Genomic DNA, 19,573 nt, shown 5'->3' on the forward strand with positions numbered 1-19,573 from the left:
TGTTCAAACAATTGTTACTCTTATTTTAACACCTTATATAACATTTACCTAACATCTGAGAAGTTATGTCAGATGTATACTAAATGTATTCGTTTTTGTTTTGTTTTTAAGGGTTTTACGGCGCTTGCAACACATTAAGGTCCTATCAGCGCCAGTAAAAAGGAAGAAATCGGGAAAGTAAAAAGTTCTAGAATTACAATTAAAGCATCCAAGAAAAGTTAAGACAAAGGGGAATTGGTTCAAATAGGGAAAAGATGTAGATTCCAAGAGCACACTATCAAAGTACTTAGTTTGAGATCACCTAAAAGTCTCATCCAGACATGAGCACAGGTCCCACTAAGAGGAATACACTCAAAATGCTTACATTATGAATTCAAAACAATAAATATAATAATACATACCAGAGAGATGATTTACAAGGAAAAAATATCATCTCCCAAAACTAACTATACATTTGACTATTTCCCTCCCAGCCAGGGTATCCGGTCAGGGCCAGGACAAAATCAAGTAATCTCATTCCAAGACAAAGACAGATTGCATGTTGGAAAACAAACCTCGGGGGATAGAAGACACAGTATGTACCTCCCTGCCCAATATGGGAGGTCAGGAACCCCACCCAACTAAATGTATTCAAAATACAACACATGCTTTTACATCAAATGTATATAAATTATGTATTAATGAGTTGACTGTACATTGCAAGAAATGAATATATAAAGGAGTAACTTCACAAAAATTCAAAATAATAAAAGAATACTGTATGTACATGGGCAAGATGATAAAGGATTATATTGTAACACGACCTGATCTCTGGTTTCATGGAATGTTTTAATGTTTATTCACGCACTCTCATTTCCAACTCTAGGAGGGAGAGACACCCATATTCCAATCAGCCCGTTTTGGGCTTTATGTAATAAGGCCTTCGTAATTCTAAAATTGTAATCTGATTTACCCCTTTATCTCCCCCCCCCCCCCCCTTCTGCTCAAATGTCAAAAAGGTGGTTTTTATATTTTTTTAGTGCATCGACAGTCTATTACATGTCATGCGGTCTGAATCAATAACTGATTAATGTATAACACTTTTATCATATCATATATATTCCTAAAGAAAGATTACTATTCCATACGACGATTCTGTTCACATCTAGTGTTCTTAAAACAATGACGTTTTTTCAAAAACACCAAATCGTATGGCAAAAATGATAATTAAGGAAATTTATAAAGACTTTTCGACATAGTCAGTGCTCGTTTCAAGAAAGGAACATGCAATTTAAATGACGATATGAAAAAAAATCAACCAATTTATCAAGACGAATATTGACGATATCGTTAGATTGCTATATCAATATAACCGTCTTCTGGTAAAATATATGTCAATAATAACAGGATCTATATTTATCTATATTATATAGTAACCCCCCCCCCCCCACCACCCAAAAAACCCATCAAAAACAAAAAAAACAAAAACAAAAAATAAAATAATATACCAAAACAAAACGGAACTTTCATGTCGACATAAGCATTGTCGATATATTATATCCTCTGCACTATCATTAGCCATGCTCATTTCTTGAAGTATAATATAATAATAATAATAATAATAATAATAATAATAATAAATAATAATAATAATAATAATAATATAATAATAATAATAATAATAATAATAATAATAATAATAATAGAACTTTATTGTCCAAAGAAATGGCAATTCATTTTGGTTCACACTGTTGCCAATATACAATACATTTATAGTATAGTGGATAAACACACGTACTCATATAAGTATAAGTCAGAGTTCTACAATTCATTGCATAATCTAATGGTGACATCTAATTATCACACTTGAAAAAAAAAAAGATCGCCTTCCTATTTCACCCATCGTCTTAAAATGATGTTATGTTGGAGTCAACCAGATGTGTCAGTGCATGACATAATCAGTCGAAAGGTGAAAATTTTGTATTTGTATTTTTTGCATTTTCTGAAAGAATTGAATATGCTCCCCAGCGCATTTTAATCTTCATTTGAAGTAAATCGGGTGATTTTTCATGAAGTTATGGTCAGATTTATGGGAAAGGGTCATCTAATCTTTTAAAATATAAGTGGCCCAAGTAACCCCTGGTTGCCTAAGTAACCCAATGTTTACGGTACATCACACTCATACATTTCATGATGTCATTCGCTTCATTATCCAAAACACATTACACGCTAAGAGGCAAATTGCTTAACTCTCTCCTTACCAGCGTTTTGTTAGAAAAGTCATACCCATCCACAATGGGACCAAGTTACAACAATGATTTGTTTTCAAGGGTTTTACAGTGCTTGCAACACATTTAGGTCATAACAGCGCCATAAAAAAAGGAGGAAATGGGATATTTAAAAAAATATGGATTTGCACAAGAAAAAGTAAGACAAAAAAAAAAAAAAAAGGGGGGGGGGGGGGGGGGGAAAGGGTCGAATAGGGAATAGATGTAGATACCAAGAGCATATAGATTCTTAGATTGAGATCACCTTAAAGTCTCATCCAGACACCAGCACAGAATCCCACTAAGAGGAACACACTCAAATGCTTACATTATACGTTCAAAACATCAAATATAACAATGCATAGCAGAGAGATGATCTACAAGGAAAAAAATATCACTTCCTTTAACTGGACATTTGACTGTTTCCTCTCTCAGCCAAGGACACCGGACTAGGGAAAAGACAAAACCAAATAATCTCATTCCAAGACAAAGAGGGAAAGCAAGTTGGAAAACAGGTATAGGGGTATAGACTAGTAAAGACACGGTAATTGACATCCCTGCCGACTATAGGAGTCCAGGAATCCCATTCAGGCGTTATGATAGTTTCATCTTCAAATATTTTGATGAGTAAGATGGATCTCATTTGTTTAAAAGTGCTGGTTGCAGTGGCGTGGCATGCTAACAATATAGGGTGGTGCCAGAATCAGAAGAAAATGACTTGAAACATGCTATATTTGTAAATATAAAAGAATGGAAAAATATTTAAAGAAAAGACTTACTCAAATAAGTAAGAGGCGCTAGATACCATTTCTCAGTATAATTTGTTTTTAAAATGCTGTAGTCCATTTTTAAAAGATAGAAGCGGTGCCAGGCACCAAATCAACTAATATAGCCACGCCCCTGGCTGGTTGTATTGTATTGTAACAAATATGGCGATTTTCCTGTTCCTGGTAAGCTGAGAGTTAAACTATATCGTAAATGAGTAAATAATCAATGTTAAATATTTTACTATATAGATATTATAGTATCAAAATCTTGTTTGTTCGTTGAAAATATATATGTGACCCACAGCCTCAAACTTGTATTATGTTGGGCTGGACTTTCTACCGAAAAGTGAATTTAAAGTGTTAAATCATAAAAGTGTAAGAATAAGAATCTACAAATTCGTGCAGTTTAAAATACAGTTCTCGGTGGACTCTTGCACGCCGAATCACAGCACGTTCTGCAATACCACATGTTGGAGGTGGGTGACTGAGTATATTGATTACCTCCCATGCGTATCGGATTTAGGCACACTGAAGTTCCAGCACGCCTTTTGGCTTCTCATGAGAGCGTGCCTAAATCCAGCGAGTACTGCACTACAGTGTTCCTTCTCTATGAGCCATATAGGGGTTCCAATAGCTCATATTAGTTGAGTACTTGCTTCACGTGTAAAAGAACTGAAATCAATCCCAGGTCAATTTTTTTCCGGATCCCTCTGTCCACCCAACAGTGGTTGGGTAGCTGGGTTTGTTAGAGGTAATGGAAAGTACTTTGCTATGACTAGCTTCTTACCCAAAGGGCCGAAAGCAATTGCTAGAGTTTGTTTCACGCTATAGAAACTGGTATAAACTCCGACTCCATGGGGTTTAATGGCTCTGAAGGACTAGTTTTTGTATGCACCATATAAATAAAGTAAACATAAATCACCGATTCAAATATCAGCAGCTACTCGTAGTTTATCCCAATATATTATTGGTTTGAGTCAATGGGTCCAAAGATTTTTTTTAAAATAGAAAAAAACAAACAAACAAATAACAGTAAAATAAAAATAAAAGAACATCAATAAGACTTATATAGACCAAAATGTAACGTTAAACAATACGTGAAATCCATTTCATATCACGAGTATCATAATCCATTTTATAATAACTGAAGAATGCATCAGACTGGGACAAGACAGTCGGCCTCTCATGAGATGACACGGGCAGTAAGTAAGTCAAGTAAGTAAATAAGTAAGTAGTAATTATACTTGGTCGAGAAATAAGGAAACTATATTCTGAGATTTACAGCCCTCATTAATAAATTGCAAGTATTCAGAGAATACAAAATAAGGAACAGAAAAATAAAAATAAAAATACACTGTCTCATTTGGTCAGTTACCTAAAAAAGATGCCGGTCAATGACTCAAAAAGTAAACTATTTAAGTAGAAAGTTGTTAAAGCTTTAAACCACTTGTGATACCTTTAAGTTATAAATGCCAATGAAGAAAAAAATCCCAACACAACCGTAATCAAAAGGCGTTCACAAACACTCATAACAATAAATATCTCACGGGTGAAAAAAATCTCTCAAAGAAATAAAAAAAAATCCCTCATATATGCCAGTATTAGTGCTAATACTGATGTGACCATGACAGCAACCCCCCCCCCCCCCCCCCCAGTATACTGAACATGGACAGAAGCTGCATTTAAGAGAAAGGGAAAAGATAAAAGAAACTGTTTTGTGTGCAGATGCAGAAATGGAGGGTAGGAGGTACAGCAAAAGTGAGTGACTTACAGTGAAATCCTGATAATGCCAAAACTGTCGGACCATAAAAAAAATGTTGACTTTATCCATCATAAATGGAACAAACTTATAATATAAAGAGCTGAAAATTTGATCCAAACAAAAGGTGTTTACTTTAAAAAGAAGTTGACTTTAAGAGTGTTGACTATATTATGTGGATTACATTGTAAGGGAGAAGAAAAAACAACCAATCATAAACCACACGCACACGCCCAACAGAACCACGGATAACCGCAACCTCACAACAAGCCCTTAAATCGGAATTTGGACTATAAAGAGCATCCTGACGATTCATTTGTTAATTTATAAGACAGAATTCGTCTCCACAGAGACATATCAATACGTATAATAATAATGGCTTTTGTTGGTGACAGATTTATATGAGTTGGCCATCAGATATAACAACAAACATCCTGTCAGCAGGGTGACGCCAGAGCCTATCCAATGGAGCATGAAGGACCACAGGTAGTTCGTGCTCTTGTCTCGGTACATATCCAGGTCCTTCTCTTCAACGTCACGGGCTGCCATGAAACAGATACCACTGGATATGGAACACATGACTGGCAAGGGAGTGGGAGAAGGGGGGGGGGGGTGAGAACGAATAAAAGCATGAATACAATGGATGGATGGAGTAAACAAATGTGACCCACTCCCTCAAAACGGAATATATAATAGGTTGATTTAGATGTTAAACTTTGTCAAGAATAAGAATAAGAGAGTTTTATGCTCATCACGTGAACATAATTTAGTAAAGTAGCAAAAACTAAAATGTCATATTTTGTCGGTTCATTCTGATTTGAAAATCAATTGTTGGTATCTGATTCACGTCAACATAATACTGCTTTGACACGATGGGTCACATATGGATAACTGGATGACAGCAGTCGGTTGTTAAGATGAAGAATCAGTTGTAAAAATGAACATGAACATGTAATCCGTAATGATAAAGACAGAGTCACGCATGTGTGAGGGGGAAGAGCAGAGCATATAGCAGATGAGAAAAGAACAATCAAGAGAAGAGAGATGGCCATCGAAACTTCTTACATAAAAAAAACAAATTCGGCCGCTAGAAGAAGAGACAGAATAAAAGGCATACGAGAAGAAGAGAAGAAGAAGAAGAAGAAGAAGAAGAAGAAGAAGAAGAAGAAGAAGAAGAAGAAGAAGAAGAAGAAGAAGAAGAGAAGAAGAAGAAGAAGAAAAGAAGAGAAGAAGAAGAAGAAGAAGAAGAAGAGAAGAAGAAGAAGAAGAAGAAGAAGAAGAAGAAGAAGAAGAAGAAGAAGAAGAAGAAAAGAAGAGAAGAAGAAGAAGAAAGAAGAAGAAGAAGAAGAAGAAAGAAGAGAAGAAAAGAAGAGAGAGAAGAAGAAGAAAGAAGAGAAGAGAAGAAGAAGAAAGAAGAAGAAGAAGAAGAAGAAGAAAGAAGAAGAAGAAGAAGAAGAAGAAGAAGAAGAAGAAGAAGAAGAAGAAGAAGAAGAAGAAGAAGAAGAAGAGAAAAAGAAGAAGAAGAGAAGAAGAAGAAGAAGAAGAAGAAGAAGAAGAAGAAGAAGAAGAAAAGAAGAAGAAAGAAGAAGAAGAAGAAGAAGAAGAAAGAAGAAGAAGAAGAAGAAGAAGAGAAGAAGAAGAAGAAGAAGAAGAAGAAGAAGAAGAAGAAGAAGAAGAAAAGAAGAAGAAGAAGAAGAAGAAGAAGAAGAAGAAGAAGAAGAGAAGAAAAGAAGAAGAAGAAAGAAGAAGAAGAAGAGAAGAAGAAGAAAAGAAGAAGAAGAAGAAGAAGAAGAGAAGAAGAGAAGAAGAAGAAGAAGAAGAGAAGAAGAAGAAAAGAAGAAGAGAAAAGAGAAGAAGAAGAAGAAGAAGAGAAGAAGAAGAAGAAGAAGAAGAAGAAGAAGAAGAAGAAGAAGAAGAAGAAGAAGAAGAAGAAGAAGAAGAGAAGAAGAAGAAGAAGAAGAAAGAAGAAGAAGAAGAAGAAGAAAGAGAAGAAGAAGAAGAAGAAAAGAAGAAGAAGAAGAAGAAGAAGAAGAAGAAGAAGAAGAAGAAGAAGAAGAAGAAGAAGAAGAAGAAGAAGAAGAAGAAGAAGAAGAAAGAAGAAGAGAAGAAGAAGAAGAAGAAAGAAGAAGAAGAAAAGAAGAAGAAGAAAGAAGGAAGAAAAGAAGAAGAAGAAGAAGAAGAAAGAAGAAGAAAAGGTGTAAAAATAAAGACATAAAATGCATTAAAAAAATAATTGTCAAAACAAAAATATAAAAACCTTAAAGTACACACTAAATAATCAATTATCTAGTTCATCGAACGTTCAAGAAACCAAGAATAGCATCATCGCATCATCATCATCATCATCATCATCATCATCATCATCATCATCGTCATCATCATCATCATCTCATCATCGTCAACCCGTCGAACTCATCATCATTACCTTCATCCACCACCATCACTAAGACCAGCACCAACATCGTTATCATCACCATCATTATTCTTCAACTTACAAGCAAATACGATAATCATTAGTATGGCTGTGTAGATCCTTGACCTCTGTGGAGTGCTACAATCACCTGGCACCCAAGCACACAGCAAACCCAGTAGGGCGAACAGGAGGCAAGCGGCTGTACTGATGGAAAGGCCGACAGTCGATCTCATTAGATCTGAAATAGAAAACAAATTGGAGAATTCTTTTAAATGTAGATGTAGAAACAAAAATCATGAGCACTGTCGTGGCGCACTGAAGTCCTTAGCTTTGTATTCCTTGCTAAAATACAAGACGTGTTATTTACAAGAAGAAGAATTTTTAAAAAAATAAGTTTTTTCTAAACGTGCTCAAAGCGCTTTAAAAGGCCAACAGCAACACTAAACATATAGGACCGGACATCATCATCATCATCATCATCATCATCATCATCATCATCATCATCATCATCATCATCATCATCATCAAAGGACGAATGCATCATCATTACCTTCATCACCACCATCATTTTTCGCCTGTTAGGCGATATTACAATTTTTTCCGGACAGACAACGCTGTTAACGGCCATGTACTTATTTAACAACTGAGTACGGTGAGAGATTAGCTTTTTCCAATGACTCAACTATGCGCCGATCGAAGCTCGAACCCAGGACCTTCCGATCCGAAAGCGAGCGCCATAGCCCAAGACCACAAGAGCACAATAATCGAAGAAGAAGAAGAAGAAGAAGAAGAAGAGGAAGAGGAGGAGGAGGAAGAGGAGGAGGAGGAAGAGGAGGAGGAGGAGGAGGAGGAGGGGGAGGAAGATGAAGACTAATATATAGTAAAGGACCTAACAGTAAAAGAGTCTGCTAGGAGAAAAGATGAAGCACTGTAAAGCGAGTTGAACACGGTGAAATCATATAAACGCACATTTATATATGAGCAATGATCTATTTATTTCATTTATTTATCAATAAAATGAGGTATAGAAAATTATCGACTAAATGATTTAAAACCAACTGTAGATTTTCAAGGTACGTAACTGCAATAAAATCCACTAAATTAAAAAAAAAAAACTGGTTTATTTCCCTTGATTGCCGCAATACGATCCCCTCTAAATTTTTATAAATGTTTATTTCCCTTGATTGTTTCTGATCAAAATTACTGCATAGTGTAAAGGGTGAACAGTACACGTTTCGGGCATTAATAAATACAATTTTCTCAATAAAGAGCAAATTACATAGCACGGAAAGTTTGGGCTTAATAAATAAACCATTCTCCAGTTCGAAGTTACCATATTGATTGACTGTTCGAAATTTATATCGTCACTTGTCACAATGAAGATTTATACATAGGGCATGTTCGCTGCGTTTCACTTTCATAGTTTTTTCCTGGAAATAAACATAATATGCAGTCTTTTAGGAATTCTTGTTTTGAATTAGTACTCTTACAATATCCGACCCTGCCTTTAATCAGGTACTCATTTAGAACTGAGTCAATTGGGGCAGTTCTGAGTAGATCTATTGACCTCAACCACGGAGCGACAGTTTTCCAATAATTCTCACCCATCGGATCAGTGACCACGCTCAACACTTGCTTGATTTTGGTAAAAGATTAGGTGTCGCACCATTGGGTCACTGAAGCCCCCCCCCCCCCCCCCCCCCCCCCCCCAAATTCTGACTCATAGCAAAGTCTTACTTTGATCAAAGGAAGAAAACATTTTTAAAAGGTTACTGCCTCTGGCTAAATTTTCTATTGCCTCTATTTTCATAGGTATTTGAGATATGATCGTTTTGACAAGTCTGTCTGCTTTCCTATGACCCAAAATTTCAAAAACTTGAAAAAAAAAACGTGATTTGCTGAAACCCTGCCTTTTCGTTGGTTAGGGCAAGTGATTGTTACATAAACTTGGAATATCCATACAAAATAATGGATTTAAAATCATAAAATTTTTTTTCTAAAACATTGAGCTTTTATATAGCGCAATATCTACTTAACGTGCTCAAAGCGCTTTACAAGGGGTCCCTGGTCAACAGCAACATTTAACATGTAGGACGAGACATGACCACTGTTAGGCGATATTACAATTTTTCGGACAAAGACAACGCTGTTAACGGCCAGGTACTCATTTTACACCTGAGTACGGTGAGAGAATGTGAGTAAAGAGTCTTTTCCAAGGACTCAACTATGCGTCGAGCGAGGCTCGAACCCAGGACCTTCCGATCCGAAAGCGAGTGTCATACCACTAGACCACATAGCCGCACAAAATCATCTCCCTTTCCAAGTACTTTGTCCTCATTCCCAACACTTGTGCTATACGTACTGTACGGCTATGTGATCTAGTGATATGACACTCGCCGTGGGATCGGAAAGTCCTGTGTTCGAGTTTCGCTCTAAGCGGCGCATAGGCCAGTTATTGGAAAAGATTCTTTTCTGACATTCTCTCACTCTCCTCGTGTAAAAAGAGTACTTGGTGTTAACAGCGTTGTCTCCGTCGGATAAAATTGTAACAGCTGTCATGCCTCGTAATACATGTTTAGTATTGCTGCTGGCTAGGGAAGCCTTGTGTAGCGCTTTGCGCACGTTTAGTGGATATTGCTCTATATGAAAGCTCAAATTTACTATTTTCCCACTGTTTCTCATGTGTGATATGTCACAATCCGCTATAATGTGGGTGTAAACCAGAAGTCGAACCCCCCCCCCCCTTCCCACAAAAAAAGACGTCTTGTTTTGTTGACAAAGGAGAAACCCGAAACATCGACATTATCTGTATTCGTTAATTAAATTGCAGTTTAGTTTCCATTATCTATTGCTTTTCTTACAAAAAAAAAAAAAAAAAACACCAAACAAACCCCTACTTCTAACTTTGTTGTGCTGCAATACGCTTCAACAGTCGCAACGTCACTTCCCTCGTAATGACGCATGGTAACTTAGTACGTAGCTCTAAACTATCGGAACAATGGCGAACGCCCTTATGAAATATTTCTCCGACGAGCATAAAAGCGTATCCAGAGGAAAAAAAACCATTATAATTATTAAATTTGATCATGTTTTGACTTGTACATATTCTGATCACAAGACATATGAAAAGTTCTAGCCTGCATGAAGAATATAAAGTACCGATTTTCTTTATTTAGAACCACGATGGCCGCCGGTGCTGGGCGACGTGACATCAGACTATTGAATCCAATTCGTCTAACAAGTGGGATATCTTTTGTCGTTTCTCAATTTTAGATCTTTAAGGTAAATTTATATACTTTATTGATTTCATTTATCATTATAATAACAAATATCTCAGTCGCAGCACCAACATTGCCATCACATCTTTTTTATTATTACCAACCACAACATCCACAGGTGATATCACCACCATTACATCAACCACTTCAACAACCACAATCACTACCGTGACCAAAACAATACCACCACAACCATTATCATAATCGCAACCACTACACTTACTTCAACAACAACTACCATCAAAACAGCCACAACCACCACCACCACAACCTATACTACCAGCACTTCGTATCACCACCACCACGACCAGGATCATCCCCCACCCTCCTTCCTCCTCCTCCTCCTCCTCCAACGAACCACTACCGTTGTCACAAAGACAATCCACCCTCTACCTTTGGTCTCTATCTAAAGACTGACATACACTGAAAAATTTGGCCAGAAAAACTCGTCCTTAAAATATCTATGGAAAAACGACCCTCATCTTTGAAAACACTCTCAAACCAAGGACCTGCGAAGTCCCAGGTTTGAGAGACTTTTGCAAAGACGAGGGTCATTTTAATCTATTGATATTTGGAGGACGAGTTTTCTGGCCAAATTTTAATTAAGTGTTATTTCAGAGTACGACAGAAGAGTGGGACATCAAGAATTGACAGGACGGCTTTTAAAACGTCAAATTGGATAAAGTTGTGTCTGATTGAATCTCATGCTTCGCTTTGAAATAAATGCTAGTCTGTGAGTGTCTGTGAGGGGGTGTTTGTGTGGGAAGATACTCCGTTCACTCTCTCTCTCTCTCTCTCTCACTCTGTGAGAGAGAGAGAGAGAGAGAGAGAGAGAGAGAGAGAGAGAGAGAGAGAGAGAGCAAGGATGCCTAGGTTTGAAAGAGAGAAAATGACGGATAGAAAGAGAGAGGGAGGAGTGAAGGGGAGTGGAAAATATAAAGCAGAACGAGAAAGAAAGAATAGAGGAATCAAAGGACAATTTGATTTACATTTCTAGAATGCTCCAATCTACCAGTACAAGAACTAAAACCCATCGACGCTTTTAAAATCGTTGCTCAACGTTGCTAGCGTTTCTGTGTTCATGACAAGCTAGTTCTTTGATTCATTCCATGTTTTTATGTGACCATGTCAATATAACATTAATTCCACATTGACAAGCCGTAAATAAAAACTCAACAGCGGCAAAGCGACGGAGATAGAGTTGGTTTAATGGATTCCTATCAGCGCACACACATACCATTAATTCCCATACAATAATATATTGAGCCCTTCAATTCAATTTGTCGAAACTAATGGGACTACAACGCCTACAGCTAGTCAAAAGATTCCCAAAGATTGATTTTTTATGACTGTAATAGCTGAACCGGTACCAGGGTAGATTATCACATCTAATATGGTTTATATGTTTGATTATTGATTTTATAGATGGAACGAAATTGACGTCACTCAGCTCTTTGTTATTGTTTTTAGCCAGCCATTTTAATGAGTAGTTAGTTATCACTAAACTGTATTAATCAGACTGTAAACATTAAAGGTTACACATAGTTCTGTTTGTTGGTACCGTATATCCAGCTGACGAATGTTTTAAAAAAAAAACTAAATGCAATGCACCAATAGTCAAAATATGAAACATTTTATATGCTATTTTGAAAGTGATGGAGACATTGTTTCTTGAAGAGACGAAACTAACATCTCACACATTTCTGTGCATCTTTGTTTGAAATCACTGTTGACACCCAAGTCGCCCCGAAAAAAAAACTGTTTTGAGACGAAAGGTCACAAAGTGAAGATACAGGAGCCCTTCCGTACGTTCCTCGAGGTTGCCTCACACTTTTCAGACATTTATTTATTCAATTTGTCAATTTTTAGTAGCATTTTTAAATCAGTAAAACAAACCTTGATTGATTGGTAAAAGTTAACATTTCCTAAAAGACCAATGTTTTGGTTCTCAGCCACCATTTTGTCGTTGAAGTATTGAAAAGCAGTGCAGAGCTTTTTTAAATTTTAGCGTTAGATCGAGGTCCATTTTTTTTCTATTAAGGTTAGTTTAAGGTCGTAGTAAAGGTCGTAAGGTTTTTGTTTTTCCTATTAGGGTTAGTTAAAGGAATACTTGAGCTGTTTCCCTTAGCTCGAGGATCGTGCGGAAGGAAGGCTTATCGAAGATAATCCTCCTACACTTTTGTTGCCACCCTTTTACTTTCTGATACATTTATCTATTGATTTTATACGTCTGGGCATAATATGTTTTTAAGGGTTTTATGGCGCTTGCAACACATTTAGTTTATATCAGCGCCAGTTAAAAGGAAGAAAATGAGATAGTAAAACGTTCTAGAATTACAATTAAAGCATCAAAGAAAAAGTAAGACAAAGGGGAAGTGGGACCAAATAGGGATCAGATGTAGATTCCAAGAGCATAATACCATCAATGTACTTAGTTTGAGATCACCAATAAGTCTCATGTGGACACAAGCACGGCCCCCACCAAGGGGAACACTCAAATGCTTACATTAAAAATTAAAAATAACAAATAGAATAACACATAACAGAGAGATGATTTATAAAGAAAAAATATCATCTCTCAAAACAATAACTATGCATTTGACTGCTTCCCTCCCAGCCGGGACTCCGGCCAGGGCCAGGACAAAACCAAGTAATATCAATCCAAGACAAAGACAGAATGCTAGTTGGAAAACAGATATGCGGGGATAAAAGACACAGTATGTACCTCCCTGCTCACTATGGAAGGTCAGGAACCCCACCAGTAGGTAAAATACTTAAAATATAACGTACCAAATACATAAAAACTACGGGTATCCTTAAACATTTATAATATGATTGATATAATTTAATGAGATGAGAACTAATCATTCAAATGGCTGTCTAAAAACAATAATAAAGACCTGAGTGACGTCAATTTGGTTCCGTCTGGATAGGGAAATTGAAGCATAGTTATTGTGATCTTGTTTCCATTATGTACGTATTATTCATAGAAATAGTGGAATTAAAAGGCAAAGTAGGAATAAAATAATTCAATGCATTAAATAAGACTTAAAAAATTGCAATGTCCGCTCTTATCGTGAAAATACAGGGAACAAGATTAAATACGCAGGCGCATAGGTCTTTGATTGTCAACAACATTCTCATATAGATAGAATGAAGTTGACGCCACTCGGGTGTTTTTTTTTTTTTGCCATCCAGACTATAAAAGTTCATGATTACACATGGTTTTGTGTGTTGATCCGGATGGCAATGTTGTGAGCTTCTTAGCCAAGCGCATACCATATATACAAAACACCTTTCTCCTTTTATGCTATTATAATTTGACGTGAAAAATTACTGATTTCCGTCGTAGGGTTAGACGGAAGGTTACATGTGAAATTATATTTTTTTTAATTGATGTAAATCTTGATCATAATATGGGAGTTGAACCCATTATCTTAAGATCCAAATGCCTATGATGATGATGATGATGATGATGATGGTGATGATGACGATGATGATGATGATGTTGATGATGATGAATATGATGATAACAATAATAATAATAATAATAATAATAATAATAATAATAATAATAATAATAATAATAATAATAATAAAAATATTAATAATACTAATAATAATAATAATAATAATAATAATAATAATAATAATAATAATAATAATAATAATACTAATAATAATAATAATAATAATAATAATAATAATAATGATAATGATAATAATAATAATAATAATAATAATAATAATAATAATAATAATAATATAATAATAATAATAATAATAATAACGATAACGATAATAATAATAATAATAATAATAATAATAATAATAATAATAATATATAATAATAATAATAATATAATAAATAATAATAATAATAATAATAATAATAATAATAATAATAATAATAATAATAATAATAATAATATATAATAATAATAATAATAATAATAATAATAATAATAAATAATAATAATAATAAATAATAATAATATAATAATAATAATAATAATAATAAAATAATCTATCACACTTAACCATCGTCTAATCCTCAAACTTTTATAATCCAACAGAGAAATGTGAAAACGGCCAGTATGTTTGTTATTTGTAAACGTTTTGTATATATATAGGATACCAACCTACCATCTCTCAACCAGTAAACGGACAACAAGGCCATGGTATTATAGCACCCAAACTGTTACAATCTCAATGAATGGGTACCAAAGTAATAACGACCAGTAAAATATTTCGTATATATGGGATTCGAAGATGTGAGATTCGAACACACCATTTCTCTTCAGTGACCCACTAACTGATATGCCTTTGCTTAGCCCCCTTCCACTCAAACTGTACAACCTCACTGAGAGTGTCCCAAAGCAATAACAGCGGGGAGGATATTCATGTAAATGTGGGATTCGAACACACCGTCTCTCGGTCAGTGACCTGACACAAGTACGCAATCGCCCCCCCCCCCCCTTTCCACCCAATTGTTACAATCTCACTGAGATGGTCCCAATGTAATAACGGCCAGTAGGATATTTATGTAAATCTAGGTAATACAAGAATCAATATTATTCTGATTCAATCTAACAGTCTACTTTATTCCTCCTTGGTATTTCCCACAGGGCTTCTCTCTCTCTCTCTCTCTCTCTCTCTCTCTCTCTCTCTCTCTCTCTCTCTCTCTCTCCATCTTTCCCACACTCGTTTCGTCCGTGTCTCTTTAATCCTTCCCCCTCCCCCCGCTCCCTTTATCCCTTCTCTGTCACTTTCATGCCTCTACATTTTATGTTTTGTCTTATTTTTTTCTATGTACGTCTACCTGACGTCTACCCATATTATTCACCTCTCTCTCTCTCTCTCTCTCTCTCTCTCTCTCTCTCTCTCTCTCTCTCTCTATCTCTCTCTCTCTCTCTCTCTCCCTCTCTCTCTCTCTCTTAATCCCTCTGAGTGTCACCTAAACTCATCTCCCACCCCCCTTTCGACTCTGTCACTTTTATGCCTTTCCCCTGACGCCCCTACATCTCATGCTTTGTATTCATTTTTCCTCTGCATACGTTTCTCCTGTTAAGATTGAGATTCACTCTTTCGGTATTTTTGTCCTTACTTCATTGATAGCTACAATTTTAAATGGCCTTTTTGAAATCGACATTCTTGTTGTGAAAAACAAACAAACTTGGCAGCCAATACGATCAGCTCGACATGGTAATGTTTTGTAGCGTCAGCATACACACATGCCTAGACACATACGTACACACATGCATTGAATATTATATATTGTATTATATCCGTTGATCAGAAAAAAAGAGAATTTTTGTTGCTTGATAGAAACAATGATTTTTAATGATATTAATGAATTTTTCTGAACTAGTTATTGTGATCTTGTTATTGTGACAACTAGTTTTAATTGAACAATATTTTATCTCTGTTTATTCAAAGAAGTATAATAATTAATAGAAAATTACAGGCACGGTGATAGGGTTACTATTATCATCATCATCATCATCATCATCATCATCATCATCATCATCATAATCACTACCACCACTAGATACCACGACTACTCTTTCCCAGAAAGAAATAAAATCAGCTCTAGATAGCTATTTTTAAAATCCCATCTTATTCCCTTTTCTAGTGATTATATGACCTGAAAGTGTCAGCTAATCTATTTTAATTCTAAAATCAAACAAGCATACATCGAATCAGTCAGCTACAGTGCAGACTGTCAGCTGAAATACATATTAATTTTCATGAGAAACTTTAACCATATAGCGCATTGATAGATATAGGTAATCGAACCTTATCAAAAATGTCTTATACCCGAAACTTTTAATATTCTGACCACCATTTTTTAAATGTATTTTTTATATTATTATTATGACGCAGGCCTGGTCATCCCGACGACTGAGTAATAAAATCTCTCTAGTGTGGCCGGTAATGGCGATGTAATTATGTCTGTGGCAAACGACGCCAAATAAAAATACTGGTGGAAATAATTTGGCCGTAAAAAGTCTGGATCAAGAATGAATTGGCTGACCTTATAACACAGTGACCCGTCTGGGTAATTACTTTAGGATCGAATTTTGAAGAACCCCCCCCCCCCATCACCTCCCTCTCTCTCTCTCTCTCTCTCTCTCTCTCTCTCTCTCTCTCTCTCTCTCTCTCTCTCTCTCTCTCTCTCCATTCTTTCTTACCTGAATTTGTTGTTTAAATTTGGAGAAATGCTAAATAAATTTAGGTCATAATGTTTCCCCATTCTCTTTTGTCGTCGTGATCACCATCATCATCATGATTATCATAAACATCATCATCATTGTGATCGTCATCATATATATATATATATATATATATATATATATATATATATATATATATATATATATAGATAGAGAGAGAGAGAGAGAGAGAGAGAGAGAGAGGGAAGAGAGAGAGAGAGAATGACAGTGAGAGAGACGGAGGGAGAAAGAAAGAGAAAGAGAGATAGATAGAAAGAAAGAAAGAAAGAGAGAGAGAGAGAGAGAGAGAGAGAGAGAGGGGGGGGGGGGGGGGGGAGGAGAGAGAGAAATGGCCCGTGGCAAGTCACCTTCCCTCATCCCAGGCCACCTTGATGGTGAGTCTGTGACGAAATTGCACGTAATGTGTCCGAAATTAGAACAGGGGTACAGTGCCACGTGGATCAAAATTGGGGTTGGGGGTGGTGGTGTTGGTGGTGGTGGAAAGATTATTCCAATGGGTAGAGAGAGAGAGAGATAGAGAGAGAGAGAGAGAGAGAGAGAGAGAGAGAGAGAGAGAGAGAGAGAGAGAGAGAGAGAAAGAAAAAAAAAGAAAGAAAGAGAAAGAGAGAGAGAGAGAGAGAGAGAGAGAGAGAGAGAGAGAGAGAGAGAGAGAGGGGGTGAGAGATTGATAATGACAAAGATTGGATTATTGGCACCTGACCCATGCTGGTCAATCAAAGCCTCTGGTCAGTGATGAAACTGGACATCACATTGACCTCGATCATAGTGTCTAAGGACAGAGGAGAAAGGAAGTGGTGGTGGTGGTGGTGGGGTGGTGATTGAATGGTGGGAAAGACATCGAAAACAGGAAAAGGTAGAGGCAAGAGAGGTAAAATAAGAAGAGAGTTGAGAGTTGAGAGAGAGAGAGAGAGAGAGAGAGAGAGAGAGAGAGAGAGAGAGAGAGAGAGAGAGAGAGAGAGAGAGAGAGAGAGGGTGCGTATTTGTGTATGTGAAAAAGAGAGAGAGTGTGTATGTGTGTCTTCTCCTGCAACCAAATTGAGACTACTAAAGAATCTTGCTGTGTGGCGGTATTCCTAATTGATCGATCTAAGAAGTAAAATTATTCCAGTCAACAAAAAACGTGTATTACGTCAGGGAACGTCGAGTTGATTTTTATTGCACAATAAATTAATTAATATATTAAAAAAAAAACAAAAACAAACAAATAAATAAATAAAAATAGGAGAATAAATAGTGAGATAACAACAAAACAAAAAAACAAACTATTTGATATCCGTTGAAATACTGGTAGGTACTTGATATTCGTACCGCACAAATTGCAAACTCTCATTTCAATGAACGTGAAGTCCCAGGTTTGACACTCGTGTTTCTTTCAGATTACGGCAGAATAGGATTGAACTTAAAATAACAAATAATGTCAATCGCAGCCATTAGACCCTCCTCCCCCCCCCCATCCCCCTTAACACGGACAGACAATGCACTATTAATATAAATAAGTACTATGAATATAAATAATTTGGTAACATCCTAATACTCTAATTGCAGAACTCATTCATCCAACACTCATAAAGCATTAGACCCAGCTGCACAAAATTCGTTATGTTGGCCCAACAGTAAAGTCTGATTAAATTGATGCTATGAGTTTATCTTTAAAGAATACAACATTCGCCAGCAGGATTTTACGTACCATACAGGTACGTTGAACGTTTATAGTCTAAGTGATAGAATTTAGTGAGCACTACTCATACATATGGCTGGCTAAAACAATAACAAAGAGCCTCGTTAAGTAAATTTCAGTTTTATCTATAGATAGTATGCAGATGACGTCACTCAGGCCTTTGTTATTGTTTTTGCCATCCGCGTTTGTGAGTTGTTCTCACTAAACTGTATTAACCAGACTATAAAAGTTCATGGTTACACAGAGTTTGTGTGTTGGTCCGTTATACTTCCGGATGGTAATGTTGTGAACTCCTTGGCCAAGCGCATTCTATCTATAGATAGTTCGAAGATGACGTCACTCAGGTCTTTGTTATTGTTTTTTGCCATCCGCGTTTATGAGTAATGCTCACTGAACTGTATTAACCTGACTATAAACGTTCATGGATACACACTGTTTTGTGTGTTGGTCCGTTATACTTCCGGATGGCAATGTTATGAGCTTCTTAGCCAAGCGCATACTACCTATAGGTGTATAGATAGTATGCAGATGACGTCACTCAGGCCTTTGTTATTGATTTTGCCATCCGCGTTTGTGAGTTGTTCTCACTAAACTGTATTAACCAGACTATAAAAGTTCATGGTTACACAGAGTTTGTTTGTTGGTCCGTTATACTTCCGGATGGCAATGTTGTGAACTCCTTGGCCAAGCGCATTCTATCTATAACCGACGTGTGCTTTTTCGCAGGTCTGATAATCCAAATACTCTTCAACAGTCGGAACGTCACTTCCTTCCTAATGACGCATGGTAACTTAGTAACACTGGCTCTAAACTATCGGAACAACGGCGGACGCCCGTATGAAATATTTATCCGGCGAGCATAAAAGCGTTTCCAGAGGATAAAACCCCCATAAATTCGATCATGTTTTGACTTTTACACATTCTGATCACAAGGCATATGAAAAGGGAATGAAAACTTCTAGCCAGCATGAAGAATAAAAAGTAATGATTTTCTTTGTTTAGAACCAATATGGCCGTTGTTGCTGGGCGACGTGACATCAGACTATTGCATCGAATTGTTATTACCTCATTGTTGCAATGGAAATACTCTCAAACGAACGTAAAATGTTGTTCACTACAACCATGTTCAATCAAGCCCATTATTGCGTCCGGTTATCAGACCAATAAATGTGTTCACGTTGTGTTTAACAGGTTTA

At 36.3% G+C, this 19,573-nt stretch overlaps 1 protein-coding gene across 1 annotated transcript in view; it reads right to left on the reverse strand.

The window, feature by feature from the left end:
* Positions 1 to 2,766: 2,766 nt before the first annotated feature.
* LOC144972963 (uncharacterized) overlaps positions 2,767 to 19,573 on the reverse strand; it is a 43,661-nt gene continuing 26,854 nt past the window's right edge. Inside the window, exons 4-5 of the mRNA XM_078914816.1 lie at positions 7,268 to 7,423; positions 2,767 to 5,353 (exon numbers count right to left, since the gene is read on the reverse strand). Of these exons, the coding sequence (XP_078770942.1) occupies positions 5,130 to 5,353; positions 7,268 to 7,423 (380 nt within the window). The 3' untranslated portion in view covers positions 2,767 to 5,129. The remainder of the gene's footprint in view (positions 5,354 to 7,267; positions 7,424 to 19,573) is intronic.

The sequence above is a fragment of the Berghia stephanieae genome, chromosome 5, assembly GCF_034508935.2.
Source record: "Berghia stephanieae isolate SIO BIC M18660-M18661 chromosome 5, UCSD_Bste_1.3, whole genome shotgun sequence".
NCBI lineage: Eukaryota > Metazoa > Mollusca > Gastropoda > Nudibranchia > Aeolidiidae > Berghia > Berghia stephanieae.